Source organism: Protomyctophum bolini (assembly GCF_963924005.1).
Source record: "Protomyctophum bolini genome assembly, chromosome: 7".
Classification (NCBI taxonomy): domain Eukaryota; kingdom Metazoa; phylum Chordata; class Actinopteri; order Myctophiformes; family Myctophidae; genus Protomyctophum; species Protomyctophum bolini.
In genome coordinates this window covers 34,404,381-34,417,809 of record NC_137868.1, presented here as the reverse complement: position 1 = coordinate 34,417,809, position 13,429 = coordinate 34,404,381, and the positions used below count along the sequence as shown (strand labels likewise).

Genomic DNA, 13,429 nt, shown 5'->3' with positions numbered 1-13,429 from the left:
TAAGTAAACACCACCACCACCACCACAATATCACACAAATATGATATTGTTGCTGCGAGGACGAGCATGGTCTCCTTTTTTCAAGGTCTAATCCTTCTTAGTAGGGGAGCGAAAGCGTGTTTTGAATGAGCCCCAAATTCCCTGTTGCTTATTTTTCCTTTGCCAAACCACGTGGATCCCTGTAGATTTGAATAATCTTTGCAGAGTTTGGCAGTGCTTCATACTGTATATACGATGGCCTCCTGGCAGAGAGGCCAGAGCAAAGCAGTGCGGAGAAAAGCAAAATGCGGTTGCGTTTATTTTCCTCTATTTCTCGGTCCTTTTTTTGAATGGCCTATATAATGACGAGCCAAAAATAGGGACATGATGTGTTTAACAATGTGTTGATGTTCTGTTGACATCTTCCAGATGGCAGTCTGTTGGAGTAACGTCATTGGGTATTTTACGTAATGAACAACGACATTACAATGTCATCACCACACAACCCGACACTTTGAAATTGTCAAATGAACTATTTAAAAAAAACAATATGTTTATTCTTTGACAAACAAGACAAACCAACAAATCCAGCTGCCAAGCATCTTCATCTGAATTTCGTTGTGAACACTACTAAACAAACTATCTGCTGAAAGCACGCAGGGATTCTATTTGCCATATTAGATCATATTGGCCAACCCAACTCATCAGATTTGTGGACTTGTGAAACATGCGTGACATGTGTGCTACAAACCAACCAAACATATGAATGGATAACCAAAAACAAAATAATGTTGCTGTAGCCGTGGAGCACAACGTGTATGCCTTTTGAAGGGCTTAGTGATGGCAACATGTCTCTGATTCATGGGAACGTTTTCAACACAGTGTGTTTACCCTGAATGCAGTTGCCCTCAGTGACAACTGGCGAAAATGTCCCTTTGAGACATTAGACTGAATCGCGGGAGGCACTCAAAGTTAAGAGACAGAGTTTTCTAATAGAAATCAATACTAGTACAGTATCTTTGTTGACACGCATTTATACTGTATCTCCTTTGATTTGTTATGTGGGGGGAGAGACTGGTGAACTCAAAGCTTAACGGCATCAGGATCATTAAGCCTATTTTACTATTTTTAAAACAATGACAAACCAGTGGCGTCACAAGCAGCAGCCAATCACCTGTGGTGTGAGAAGAAAGCTTCTTAATCCTGCCACAATTACCCGCCAGGGTATTTTTTTCTGACGTTTTTTTGCAGTTGAGGAGCGATTCTGTTTGCAGCATGGTGCACTCACCTGGGATTATCAGCTAGGGCGGCGGAACTCCTGGATGTTAAGTGGGCCATGTGGTTGAGACACAGAAGCTGTCTGTAAACAAAGGATGTCCATTACATCATTATGTGGTTTACCATCTGTCAGGGCTCACCTCTGACCCACTAACACTCTTCTACTAGGTCTCTCGCCCTCTCTCTCTATTCTTTGTGTGAGAGATTCAGAACATGTAACCCTAGGGAGACACATTATGATCTTGTGTTTTGTATGATTTAAGAATGATCAAGGGTGTTTAGCCTAATGTATAATTTGTCGTACGACCATGTTGCTCGACCAAAATTACAGTTATTCCGTAGAAAATCTGTTATTGTCGTGACATGGGTGGCCAATGGCCATACCAATACATTTAACCTTATAGTTTGATATCCAATCTACTAGATCTGCTATTTTCCTTCTTCTCTTCTTCGTCTCTCTCTTCCTCTTTGTGTCTCTCGGATTGCAGATCTAATAACGCCAAGTTTGGGACTTAACAGTCGGACACTGTCTGAGTTATGCCGCGCACGCACGCACACACACATACACACACACACACACACACACACACACACACACACACACACACACACACACACACACACACACACACACACACACACACACACACACACACACACACAGAAAGTTACATTCTGTAGCTTCTCTCTGCTTTTACTTAGTCTTTTGTTTTCGAAGTTCCTCTGCTCCATTTGACATGCACATACACATGCCCTGGCACATTGACTGTGTTTATCTCACTTTTCTGTCTCTTGTCTCTCCCTCTCTTTCCGTCTCACCCAGAGAGGATGGGGTGCATGCATCCTCTCTCATTCTCTGTCACACACCCACCGCAGTCTGTTTAGACACCGGTTGCAGCTCAGTGAAACGGAGCTAGAAGAGGGGCTTCTGCTCGACTGATGAGACAGTAATTAGAGCTAACTCCTAAGGGACTGGAAATAGACTTCATGCTAAGTCTAATGCATCTCTCTCTCTTTCTCTCTCTGTCCCTGTCTCTATCTGTCTCTCTCTCTCTCTCTCTCTCTCTCTCTCTCTCTCTCTTTCTATGCTGTCTTGCATCACATTAACACTACCTTCATTTTATGCTATATCCAAGCACGCCCACCTTCGTCAAAACCACCATTGGCAGTACCTGGCAAACAGTTCAATTTGTTTAGCTTTCTGCCTCCCAGCTCGCATTAGCTCTTGATGATAGCTCTTAGGGAGTGCAATCGAATATGTTAATATATGGGGTTTTTTCTATGGAAATGGTAATTATAGTGTTTGTTAAATAGACTCTGGGGACTTGTTTGCAGAAATGATCTGTGGACCATGAACTTAATAATTTTACCTGGCTTTTTATTTTCTATCTCATCCAGCAATGATTGTCTCCCCTGTGTGTATTCATCTATGCTGTCCTTCAGTTTGTAAAGAGTGGGAAAACGGAAGGACAGCATCTCTGTGGAGATTATGCATTTTCATTAGCTTGTAGATGCTATGTCCGGGGATGTGCACTTTTGTGAAATGGCTGGAAGGATTCTGTTGGCTTCAGCAGTTTTACCCGAATGATTGGAAGTACAGTAACTGCAACAGAGCCGAGTGCTGGGAATCTTGTATTGCTGTTTCAGGGCTTTTTCCAGAATGGACTAACCAATGTTAGTGTTTTGGCTGTCATTTCGCTCCCTTTTTTAACTCCATAAGTTTAGACTAAAGCATATAACTTTACGGGCTATATCTTGCGTCACCCCTTAACCCTTATCCCTAAACTAATTTGCCATATTTTACTATTTTCAAAAACCTTTTAAAATAGTTTAAATAGCCGATCTACAAGCTCACAATGTCTCAATGTAGATCGGCTAGTTGAACTATTTTAAAATGTTTTTCAAAATCGTAGAAAATGACATACATTTAGGGATAAGGGATAAGGGTGGCGCAAGATGGAGCCCTATGTGTCCATACATTAGTACATTATGTGCATGTGAACGTTTCTTTATGGTAGGTCTACATGTTTGCATGTATAGTAACATGGCTGACTGGATAGGCCTGCGTTGGCCTACCACTCTGAGACTTCAGATTACCTGCTCGGATTAGCCTGCTGAACTCATTTAGAAACTCTCCAAATCCTACTCTTAATCTTGTCGTCATTTTAATAGGCATTATGAAATGACCTAGGTAGCTTTAATTTGACCCAGCTCAGTGAGTCTGCACGCCATTTACATCTTTCCATTAAATCTTACAATTTACATCTTACATAATTATATAAGTGGTCTCTCGCATTTGATGAGCAGGGCAATGTAAATAAATTCACCCTTAACAAGATTGTGATTACCTTATTGATTTCTTCTCACAAAATCCTTGTAGCTGCAAAAAATGTCTTGCTCAATTACATTTCAATGGCAAACCCATCAATATCAATAACCTTGAATGCTCTTTGATTAACACGTTTGTCATTTACTATGTTTACACAAAACCTCCTTTAGCCATGTCCTTCCATGGTCATGGCCATCCTGTATTTACATTGTGTATGCAATGACATGGAGAATTTCACATTTGCAATGAACATGAACCTAAAGTCATTCTGTGTAACTGTTTCAATTAAAACATTATTTTTTATATATGCTTTCATTGGTATATTTTTCACAATAATCAAACCACATAAAATAATAATTTGGAATCTCTTAACAAATCTTAAGGGGGTCCCTGGCACAAAACATTTTCAGATGGGGGGGGGTGTTTAGAATAGGCCTTAATAGTCTTAATGGGTTAAACATATTCATGCCATTTCTCATTACTTCTTGTTTGCATTCCTAAACATACAGTAGGCTATAGAGGATGTATGACGCGATGTTGCCCGAGGCATCACCAAAAATACTTCTTAAAATGAATGTTACACATTTATGAATTTTAATGGGCTCTTTCTCTACTATGTTCCCAGCAGACTGAAGAACAAGTCACAGTCGGTGGATATTGCCAATCAAGGGTTCTCCTCGACTTTGGTGCCAAGCTCATCCCTCAACAAGGCCACACCACCTGTTGCAAAGACAGCCACGGCTCTCGCGGTTCGGGAAAACAATGCCACCAATTCACAGCGCTTCAGCCCGCGGTGTGGCGAACTGAAGCGAGGCTACACCATTGGTAAGTGAGAGGGTTGCGGAAATCCGTCTCACGCATCTGAGTGTGTGCGTTCTTTCATGTCTGCTTCCTATAGGACACAGGTTTTCAGAATGGGGTGGTGCCGGTGTCATGTCATGAATCTCACACTGTAGCTTCACGTTTCTCACACCTGTTATCTGAACTTTGTACTCTGGCAAATTTCGCCGCCTCTCCCGTGCCTCGTCTCCTAATTAATTTCCTGCCTACAAATTATAATTACATGACTGTGATGAGATTTATCACTGTGATGAATCCTATTGGAGACCACTGGCGGTTAACTGTCTATTATTCATGCCTTGGAAGGTACTTTAGTAACTACACTATAGGGGGTTGCCTTCTCTGAGGTGATGAAACGAGTTTGAGCTAAACTAATAATAATAATCTATATTCACCTCACTGACGTTGATTGGGTTAGCAAGCTGCTTCGTTCAAGGTTAGAAAGAGAGAGCACATGCAGTAGCCCTCCCCCAGTGTAAATGTTGTACATCTGGGCCTGATGATAACAGACGGAGAAGGAAGACAAGATGAGTGAAAGAAAGACAAAGAGGTTATTAGGTTAAGGAGGAATGAGAAGATTTAAAAAGAGGTAGAGAGAGAGAGGAGAAGAGAGGGACACACAAACTGATTACGAATGTCATTGTCACCGTGACCCATATAGTGAATCAGAAGGACAATGAATGCGAGAGTTGATATTAGGATTCCTGGCACACACCTCAGAGGAAAGAACATTGAGATACGAGCCAGATACTGTAGTATAGTATGGGGAAATCAAGAGGAAATGCATAGAATGCAATTTTGTATGGCCCTTTTTTCATTGGACTATAATTATGTATGTACTTTTGGTACAGCATGAAAGTGAGCCAACAATATGGTTTGGACTTTTTTTTAATGAATGTGTAATTAGGATGCATGCTGTAACCTGCAGTATAATCAATAACCTTGAGCTATTTCTTTCTCATTAAGTCGAAGTACACTTTAACTCTGTACCGCTTATTGTCACCACCACTTTCCCCCAGCTCGTTTCACACTGTATGTACCGCCTATCCAAAGCAAAAAGTGTCATCAAAATAGATGGTTCTTACCAAAAACGTATCAAAAGTAAGTTGTGCTGATCCATCACATCAGGCTATTCTTTGTTGTTTACCAGAAGTGTTTGACACTCTTGCAACCCTCTTGCAATAGAGTTCATGGTGAATTAGATTTCCCCCACATGTCCTTGCTTGAGCATACAGTAGGCGATTAGTCATGTAAATCAATGCAACAACCTGTCCCCAGTTTTGCAGAGCTAGCTGTTCTGCCAGAAGGAATAGTGATGGGGTTGTGAGAAGAGCATGGCCGATGAGGCTGTAGTTTTTGTGCCGAAGGGAAATCCAATGGCCAGGCATACTGTACCTTTTTACTAATGCCACACATTATATTAACTTGTACAGATCTGCTTTAAAGTCCTACTATTTGTCACATACATTGCTGTATGCAAAATTTGTTCTCTGCATTTGACCCATCTCTTGGCGCGGTGTGTCGCAGCCGTGCCACGTTCGGGAATCAACCTCCCAGTCCTCAAACCCTTGCTTTATATCTCTCAGCTAAGAGGTCCTTGGTCTAAAACACTGAAGACCCCTGCTGTAGTCCATTAGTTGCCTCACAGAAGGGGCTGACGGAAAACAATGGCACTGCAGGCCTGCATGCCAGCGTCACACACTGTACATGTACAGAATCATTCTACAGAGTCATCATCTATTGACTAAGTTTCTCACCGGGCCAGGTATTGACTACAGAGTGGATTGATTTGTGGTCCTCCGTATCAGTTCAGTCAGCAATAATCAATGAGAGAAAGTGCTGTATAAAAAGGGATACCAGGACAGGTGCACTGACTCTTGACATTTTGCCCACTCTTGTCATTCACCATCCATTTCATTGGGTGCTGTCACAAATTTTAATTGCAGAAGGTTGGAAGCCTCAGTCACTCAACCATTATAATTATATGTACTGTAATGATGGCTCGACACAGTTGAGTTAAAGCAAAGCTATGCTTACATTTTGAGTCTTAATTAACTTTAAGGGGTAATTCATTCTGCTGCGATATGTTCTTCTAATGCTTAATTTCTGCTCTGTCGTATGACAGTATCTCCGATCTACAAGCTACATCGTGTCACGAATGCAGCGCATTGTGAGCTTTTACTGTAGATCGTCTATTTTCAGTCTTTGGCCTCAACAAGTCTTAAATGTGTAGACATGGACTTGTAAGATTGGAGGTCTCGATTGCATAGCGGTACATCCTAGCTAATGTTGTCTAATGTCTGTATCAATTTAGAACCTCTTCAGAGCGTAGGCTGTATCACCACTATTCGGTATATCGGAGGTTCCAGGGTGTCAGTCATGTATGCTGTTCTACCACATAATTAGACATTGATTAGTTGCTGTCCTATCTCTTCTGTCTGTCTAAAGATGGGGCCCCACTAAGACTGGCCCTGGGGCATTTTTATGTAGTCAAACCCAGCCCCAGTCACATCTTACAGGAGTGATCATGCTCATTTATTCTAATGGGAGAGCAATAATGTGGCAGACAGCAAGCTTTGCTGTCTGCCAGGCTTCAGGCAGACCTGCCATTAATGAGTCACATCTAATGCAGACATTTCAATAACCAGACCACGACCAACAATGGTAGGACAGAAGGAAAGGAAGGGGGAGAAAGGAAAGACGAAAGGAAGGCTATGACGGAAGAAGGGAATAAGCTGTCGGACCACGGAAGAATGAACGCATGCATGCAGGTATTTCCCCTGCACATCTGACATGACGGCAAGGGACAAGCGGCACAACATGACATCCAGCGAGATTATCAAGAAATGGAGGCATGTAGCAGAAAGGACTGGAGAGCGCAGGCATGTACTGTAGGAGAAAGGGTGGGAGAGAGCGCAGCTGGGAAAAAAGAAGCAGGAGAAGACGGCAGATGTGCAGCACAGAAGTCAGACATTAGCTCAGGCGATCTGCACAAAGCGGATCTGCAGGACACCTGCAGTATTGGTTGCTGAATCCCTGTGACAACTCTTCCAGACTCTCCGTCTGACACCGCCATGTCTGACCTTTACATCATTATAGCATGTACAGCAGGAACGTCTCTGGAGCTATAGACCCATTTAATATGCTTTGTATTGTCACCACATCAGTACTGGTAGTGAATTAAGTGAATGTTGTAGCTGTATTGCAAACATTGTTCCATCTGGCCAATATTGTATGCTTTTCTTCTTGGGAGAATAGCCATAGGCGCTTCTCTTTTTATTTGTCATTCGGCAATCGGCAATCTTTAACCCATATGTTTATCCTTGTTGCCATGCATGTGCGTGTTCTTCAAAGTAATTCAGGTTTTGTGAGCAGAAACAATTCTCGATTATCTGTGTGATATGCATTGAAATGATTCATACAACATGAAGGATGATGACTCAGGCAGGTCGAGATGAGCACTTAACAGGTGAGCGATGTGGCCACTGACTGGCCTCCTGCAGATGGCTTTGCAAGGAGAGCACAGAGACTTAACAGCATGTCACTTCAGATAATGGCCTCTAAGAGGATGCCTTTTAGACTGCACCTCTCTCCACCATTTGTCTGTCTTGCCTTTGTGCCTTTTTTGCCCACTCTTACCCTTCACCCCCTCTCCTTCTCTACCTCCATGTTTCCTAATGCATTCATGACCTGAGGGGGGGGGGGAGAGAGAGAGAGAGAGAGATAGAGAGAGAGAATCTGACAGACAGACATTACTGACAGATTTCCACAGTTCATTGGTCCAACCTTGACTGCAGTCTTGAGGTGACATATTTTATCCATTTACGCTGTTGTTTGACTCACCTGTGCGGGCCGTACAGCAAAGGTAGAGGGAAGGAGTACTGGCGAAGATGACCAGACTTGGCTCAGATGACTGCTTTAGTTACACATTTTAAGAAACGAGGAGAATTTGCCATAATGGACATGAAGCTATTTTAAGTATCACGCAAGTCCTCCCAGGAGCTCTCGAAAGGGCATGCATGTGCATGCATGTGTTGACCCTGATCCTGCTTTTACAGTACAGGGTCCTGCACAGCTGTGTACCTGACAGAGGAAATGCTAATAAACAAGACAGGACCACCCGTTTTTGCATATCCTCATGCCCTGAGAGCCATGGCCCGCCACCGACAGCATGTGAATGATTATTCCCATGTTAGTTATTCATTGAATTTTCACTGCCTGGTCGAAGAGGAGAGGAATTGGTGCTGGGGGAGCGATACACTAACTGGCCTTAGGCCCCCACCATAGGTTGTTTGATATGCAGTTCCATGTTAAGGGACTCACTGGCTGGAATTAAATTAGCAGCCATTCAATACATCGAAGGAAGTGTCAGCTCGGGCCTTAGCTACCATACTGGTGGCCTTTTGTTGTGGTTTTGTGTGTGCCCTAACTGCCTTCCCTTGTACCATACCTACTGGAATACTGTCTCTTGTTATTCCGCTTGGAACTAACATATACTGTGTATTTTTCTTCCTAAATAATTCATTACAGCTGTAACATGCTGTAGTCACAGCATGGTGTCAGACTGGGTGCTAACCATTATGCTAGTTGGCAGGTATAGCAAAGTGCTTGAGGCTGTACATGAGTATTGCTTTCGTTTGATGTCATTGTCTCAGGTGGTACCGTGGTACGTTGCTTGTGTTTACACATCCAAGTCATAGCCAGTGGTGGCAATTACACAAAAGTGGGACATCATTGTTTTTGGGACAAAAATGGGACAATCATAAATTTCATTTTCAAAGGATATATAATTGTATTTTCTGTACAATGTAATATTAGACCTTTGGGCTACTAAATCTAAACCTTTCATGGACCAGTGGTTTTCCAGAGAGCAGTTAGTGTGAATTCACTTTCAGTGTTTAACAGATTGTTGTCTGGCCCGAAATGTCAAATGATTCCAGTCTGATGGAGCCTGCTGGAGTAGTATGATTGACATTATTACCTCAGAAGCTGTAGGATCCTGACCTGATCGCTCGTGCGTGCGTGCATGTGTGTGTGTGCGTGTGCCCATGTGTACATGCGTGGTTGAGTGCATTCATACAGTGTACATGCGTGGTTGAGTGCATTCATACAGTATACTGTAGTGTGCAGATTACATTGTCCATATGCATTAATTTATGCCTGTGCATGTGTGGTACTGTACACTATATGCATGTGTTGCTTCTCAAAGTAGCTTTCTGCTCACCAAACCCAAAGCCATGTTAGTGTATTAATTTGAACAGAGATGTTCAAATTAAGGATATTATTAAGGCTGGCAACCTGCCACATTGCATGAATTTGTAGGCTAGGTTAGGTTTAGGTTAGGGCAACTTCCAAAGGGGACTACGATGTATTTACAGGGACAATGCAGTGTTTGGTAAAACAGTATTCTCTGTTAGAGCCTCCTATTACAGGAATAGTCTCCCTACCGAAGTAAGAGAGACCACCAACTATGACTACAAACCAAATTTATAGTCATGGGTAATTATCAGCTCCATTTGTCACTGGTGTCACTTCTCACATTTCACTGTAATTGTTCTGTCCCTCATACTATGTTTACATACTTGTATTGTATTGTATATGTTTTTGTTTTTGTATGGATAGTTTTATCACCACTTTATAACAACCTGCGCAGGGACTACAGATCAATATTTGCTTCTGGCTAACACTGGCCCATTTACATGGATGTGAAAACGAATGTGTTGAATAATTGTCCTTGTTAAATTAATGAAATGAATAGATAAATACTGTAGATGGATAGGCTACAAGGCTAGGATGGTACCGAGCAATACAGGTACCCATGATGTGTGCCAGTATCAAAACCCTGCATGTTTTCACTGAAGAGACTGGAGGTGCATTGAAAGAGATAGAGAGACAGAGAGGGACAGAGTAAGAGCTATCTGTCATGCTCTGACAGAGGCACCCCCAGCCATGCCATGCTGCCCGTGCCAGCAGAGCTGCTTGTGTGTGCTGAGATAAGCCCAAGCCTTCCCGCCTGGGAAGCATACAGCAGACTAGCAGCGTACAGTAGCATCAGCAGGCAGCTTTAGCTACAAAACAAATCCAAGAGAAGGCCTTGTGGTCCAGGTGCATACAGTACCACAAACACAGCTCTAGTGGAGCGTGACAGCGTGTTGCAGGTTCAAATCCCGATCGCCTTGGCTGTGTGTCACTCCCCGTCTCAATCTCTCTCCATGTTTCCTGTCAATCTCTACTGGTACTATCAATATACCGGTAGGCAAAACAGATGGGTTGCACACGCACGCGATGCAAGTTAATTATTGCATCTCCTCTGGAGGAGAAGCGAGGCTGCTAGTGGCTTTTAACAAGCTTTCAGACTCTTAGAGCCCTATTAACACCTTGATCTGATCAGACTATATGGTTAGCGCGACCTCGAATTAATGTTTTATTAAGCTCCCAACATTGTACTTTAACACATTCCCCGTCTTTGGCGTAGATCTACGCCAATTGAATTAATCTGACCCATCGCCATTGGCGGGGATCTAAGCGAATTGGTCCTTTTTATAGTGGTTTTGATCGATCAAGTCGTAATGCTACTCACGTTAGCATTGGGTTGCATTGCTAGCTGGTGTTGTCAATAACACTGGAGCGTGCCATCTTGAATTTCTCGTGCACCAGCATCCACTCTTATCTGTTTTCTTTCAATCGCATTTATCTCCAATTGCTTGTCCCAGATGGCATTTCTGGTTAAAACAAGGTTTATTCCACGGGAAATAGCCGACGCTGTGATCCTCGCGATCAGGCTTTCTCTGCTCTCATCGCACCACCAGAAGTGATTTGCGACAACACACACACACACACACACACACACACACACACACACACACACTAGTTAGACAACATAACATCCGGTTGCAGATGTTTGGCAAAATGTCTTAAAAATAATGGTTGAACATTGAAAAACACACTCATAACTATTTCTGGGCTGTTTTAGCGCCTTGCCGCGCTGTGCACAGATTACCGCACTCATACTAGCAAAATGGCCTTGGCCACGCCTCCATGTCATAAGTTAATTAATAAGGCCTAGCGGTAATTAAGATAGGCATAATAGGGTCCCCAATCTGTCTTGTTCTGTCTAGCACAACAATGTTAATATTGTTTGGAGAGGTTTGTCCTCTCTTGAGTGGCTCAGAAGAGATACTTTCATTGTTAGGCTAGGTTAATTTATGTCACTCAGACAGAGAGCATGGCTGCACTGTTTAACTGTGTCCTTGTACTCATTTCAGAAGTCATTGTCCTCACTCAGAAGAGTATGAGGAAAGCTTGCATATACACACACGTACACACACGCACACACACACACACACACACACACACGCGCGCACATACACATACCGCAATGACTTAGAAACCATTTCCACAAAGGTTAATAATATGCTTTGGTCACCGCTACAGAGCAATAATACAGCTATGATGGTAACTTTGATATGGGCAGAGAATGTCACCTCTGTTTTTCTGGGTTTTGACTTTTACTTATTATTCTCATAGCGTGCACACATACAGACAAAGACATACAGACAAAGACTATAGCCATGCTGTGGAATTAACCCATTTTTGACTGAGGCCGATTCTAAAAACGCCTTTGAAATCCTGACCGCTACGTCCGGCTGGGGAAACTCCCCCCTGTCAGGTGAAAAGAAGCAGCTTGGACTCCTCATGCATAGAAGAAAGCATGAGGTCAGTCCTTCCTCTGCCCCCCCCCCCCCCCCCCAGGTTGGCAGAGGAAGTGTAGCGCCCAGGATTACATTAGATAATTGACACTGGGTGAAAGTCAAAATCGTGGCATTCGTGCATTCGTGCATTTTTTTATTATTATAATTATGGGTGTCTGTGGCTTAATGCATAGCCTACTAAACTGGGGAACCGCTGCCATCAAAGACTTGATGCGGTCACTGCTATATCAATGCTCACTCAGTTTGTTAGTGTCATATACTGGAATTGTTCCTATCGAATTACTCGTGTGTGTTGTTTCCATTTGTCCCCGGGATTGGATGATGGCAGGCAGACATAGTTCCTGGTTCCATCAGTCTAATGCTAACCAGGTCGTCTCCAGTCTGGGGGGAGAATACTTGACTGAATTATGGGGAATGTGCCCCCTGACCAACATCAATCCAGGCCTTCCCAAGACAAGAGTTTTGATAATGTACTGTAACCCCATTCTATACAACTCAATGTCACCACAGAGAGGAGCTGTCTGATTTCTGGACATTTATGGGCCAGATAGAGATGAAATAATACGTTTAACCTCCACAACCGTAAAACAGAGTTATCAGCCAATACATTTGTTTGTTTGTGTGTGTGTGTGTGTGTGTGTGTGTGTGTGTGTGTGTGTGTGTGTGTGTGTGTGTGTGCGCTCAATGTCATAGTGAAGTGCTTGGTGTTCATGCTAGCAAAACAAGTCATTTTAGTTGGATTTCTTGACGTTTTATCATTTCCAAGCGTCTTCAAACTTAATTGAGTGTTTTTAAGCGCTCTCCGTGTCCTTCAGCATTTTCAAAGGGAAATAATAACATTATGACTTCAAGGATTTCAGCTGTGCCACTTCAAGGCTCAATGTAAATTCTTATCCACAAACAATAAATGTCACTGAGACACTATAGACTCCCCCAGGATCTGAAAAATACGTCTCTGTACATCTAAATCACAACTATGGGGAACAATGGCCATGGCCAGACGGAACCAAAGGCCACAGACATTCCTAATGGCCAAATTGACTTTCGTTTTTTTTAAACAAAGAATTGCAAACAATTTGATTTTGCTCTGCAGTTCCAAGCGACGGACGGAAGGAAGGAGCCTTGCAACTGAATTTACTGCAGCGCTACTGTAAAAGATCTGTGGGCTGGATATATTGGCCTGCCGGTGTAATTATGTTGACCGGGAGTCTCTTGGCGGCCCTCTGCTCGTTGGGCTCAATTTATAAATGCCATGGTGCTAGTAATCCCACTGTTCCCCCACTTAGTTTGG

General features: G+C 42.9%; 1 protein-coding gene across 3 annotated transcripts in view; it reads left to right on the top strand.

Annotated features, from left to right (window-relative positions):
* The window catches only part of oxr1a (oxidation resistance 1a), a 159,340-nt gene that overhangs the window by 62,730 nt on the left and 83,181 nt on the right, over window positions 1–13,429 (top strand). For 2 of the 3 annotated variants that reach the window (XM_080769116.1, XM_080769113.1), the window contains exon 3: window positions 4,212–4,411. In XM_080769116.1, coding sequence (XP_080625242.1) covers window positions 4,212–4,411 — 200 coding nt within the window. The remainder of the gene's footprint in view (window positions 1–4,211; window positions 4,412–13,429) is intronic. The other variant, XM_080769114.1, reaches the window with a different exon arrangement.